Source organism: Morone saxatilis, unplaced genomic scaffold, assembly GCF_004916995.1.
Source record: "Morone saxatilis isolate NCDOM2014 unplaced genomic scaffold, NCSU_SB_2.0 Contig20, whole genome shotgun sequence".
Lineage (NCBI taxonomy): Eukaryota > Metazoa > Chordata > Actinopteri > Moronidae > Morone > Morone saxatilis.
Genome location: NW_023339763.1, coordinates 7,947,880 through 7,949,834, shown reverse-complemented (window position 1 = coordinate 7,949,834; position 1,955 = coordinate 7,947,880). Strand labels below are relative to the sequence as shown.

The 1,955-nt window shown below is 35.8% G+C and overlaps 1 protein-coding gene across 1 annotated transcript in view; it reads left to right on the top strand.

Moving 5' to 3' along the window:
• The first annotated feature begins 226 nt into the window (after positions 1–226).
• Positions 227–1,955, top strand: part of LOC118331622 (solute carrier family 22 member 5-like) — a 5,899-nt gene continuing 4,170 nt past the window's right edge. Inside the window, exons 1-3 of the mRNA XM_035666681.1 lie at positions 227–466; positions 1,056–1,238; positions 1,373–1,476. Of these exons, the coding sequence (XP_035522574.1) occupies positions 260–466; positions 1,056–1,238; positions 1,373–1,476 (494 nt within the window). The 5' untranslated portion in view covers positions 227–259. The remainder of the gene's footprint in view (positions 467–1,055; positions 1,239–1,372; positions 1,477–1,955) is intronic.

Genomic DNA, 1,955 nt, shown 5'->3' with positions numbered 1-1,955 from the left:
TCCTTTATTTGATTATTGTATCTCCCTTCCTTTGTATTTCAAAGAAACTGTATCTCTCTCTCTGCAGGAACAAAGATTAATGTGTGTATAATAATAAAATATTTGATAACAATGTGTGTTGTGATGTGCTTAAAGCTGTAATAAATTTTTACGAGCACAAAAGGGCATAGTCAACTGCACATATACAGACTGTAGATAAGACACATTTGCAGGAAGACATAGAAGACAGAGGTGTTACAAAGAAGAGAATTTTGAGATTATGTATAATTATGATGAAACCACAGCCTTCCTGGGTCACTGGGGACTTTTCCAGCAGATTGTCTTCTTCCTGCTCTGTGCCAGCACCATCCCCAATGGATCCGGAGTTTTATCCATCATCTTTGTGGCTGACATTCCCAGTCACCACTGCATGATTCCAGAGGTGAACCTGACCCAAGACTGGCTGAATGTTATCATCCCAATAAAGGTAAATCAGTGTACAACTGTCAGCAAACTGTTGATTACAAGTTTGGACAAATAGATTGCTCACTTATAGAGAAAGTTGACATTTCTTTGCCACCAGTAGATTTATAGTGAATTGACAGTATGTCTTAATTATTCCTTTACTATTCTTACAGGCATTTTGGGCAGTGGACACATTGTGACATTTGCATTCAGTAGGATCCTAAAAATAAAGTATGTTTTGAAGTAAAAGTGAGGAAATAAATGCTTTTTTTCATTTATTGCTGTCCTGACTTGATTCCTGCATTAATTTAGACTTTTTGATTTAGACAGATTCTACGGTACCATTTCATGTTATTTTTTAAACTCCTGCTTATGTCTGCTGTTTTAGTCAACTTATAAGTCAGCTCTACATAAAAAGTGGTGTGACCGCATATGTCTATGTCACATAAGTTTATTTATAGATGGTAACATCCAAGTTAATGGCCATGTCACATGTCGAGCTTTTGTCTGCAGCTAATTTTCACAACACTTGCATGCTGATGCTTTTGTGTTGTTATTCAAATTAAATTCCTCAGTAGTACCAATAATATGTGTGTCATTGTGACTGTGAGGTGGTGAATGGGAAACAGGAGCTGAGCAGATGTAGCAGATACAGGCTAGATATGGTCAGGAATCTCTCTGCTCAGGGACTCATTCCTGGCAGAGACGTCAACCTCACGGACCTGGAGCAGGAGGGCTGTGTGGATGGGTGGAGCTACAGCAGAGATATCTACCAGTCCACCATAGTCTCAGAGGTAGGAAAGTGAGGAAGGATATCCCTCTCATCAATGTATTTGATTTTTTCCAATATTCTTTGAAAAAATTTTGTGACTTTTGTTTGTGCTTTTATTATTTCTAAATATATCTGTTTAATGAACTGCTTTTCCAGTTTGACCTGGTGTGTAGTGAGCAGTGGAAGCAGCCATTCACGTCCACACTTTACTTTCTAGGAGTTCTTGTTGGATCCTTCTTCTCAGGACAGCTTTCAGACAGGTACTGATAATGCAAGCTCAGTGGGATGCATATATGTAGTGCTTTGAAATGTGACTTTTGTACCTATTTATTTAGTTGTGTCCTAGACAATGAAGTAAAAAATAAATATAAAAAAGAACCTACCTATATAGTTGTTAACTTTTGTTGATGAAGTGGTTTTTAGTACATCATTATATAATATATATAATATAATAATATTCTATTGTACTTTATTCTGAAAGAAAGCAAATAACAAATGTTTTATCCTGAACAAGAAATATGCCTTTCACTGTTGTGTAATTTAAATACTCATGAACCAGTTTGAGGTTTCACACCTGTCAACCTCCTGTTTCGAAGTCCTTTATGTTTATTCTGTGTTAATGATGAAGAAACAGTATTTACTTATAAAATTACCTTAACTATATTTGCAGTTAACGATCTTACATTTTAAATCAGATATGAACATAGACAGGTAGAAATATGTTCTATAGAAATCCTTT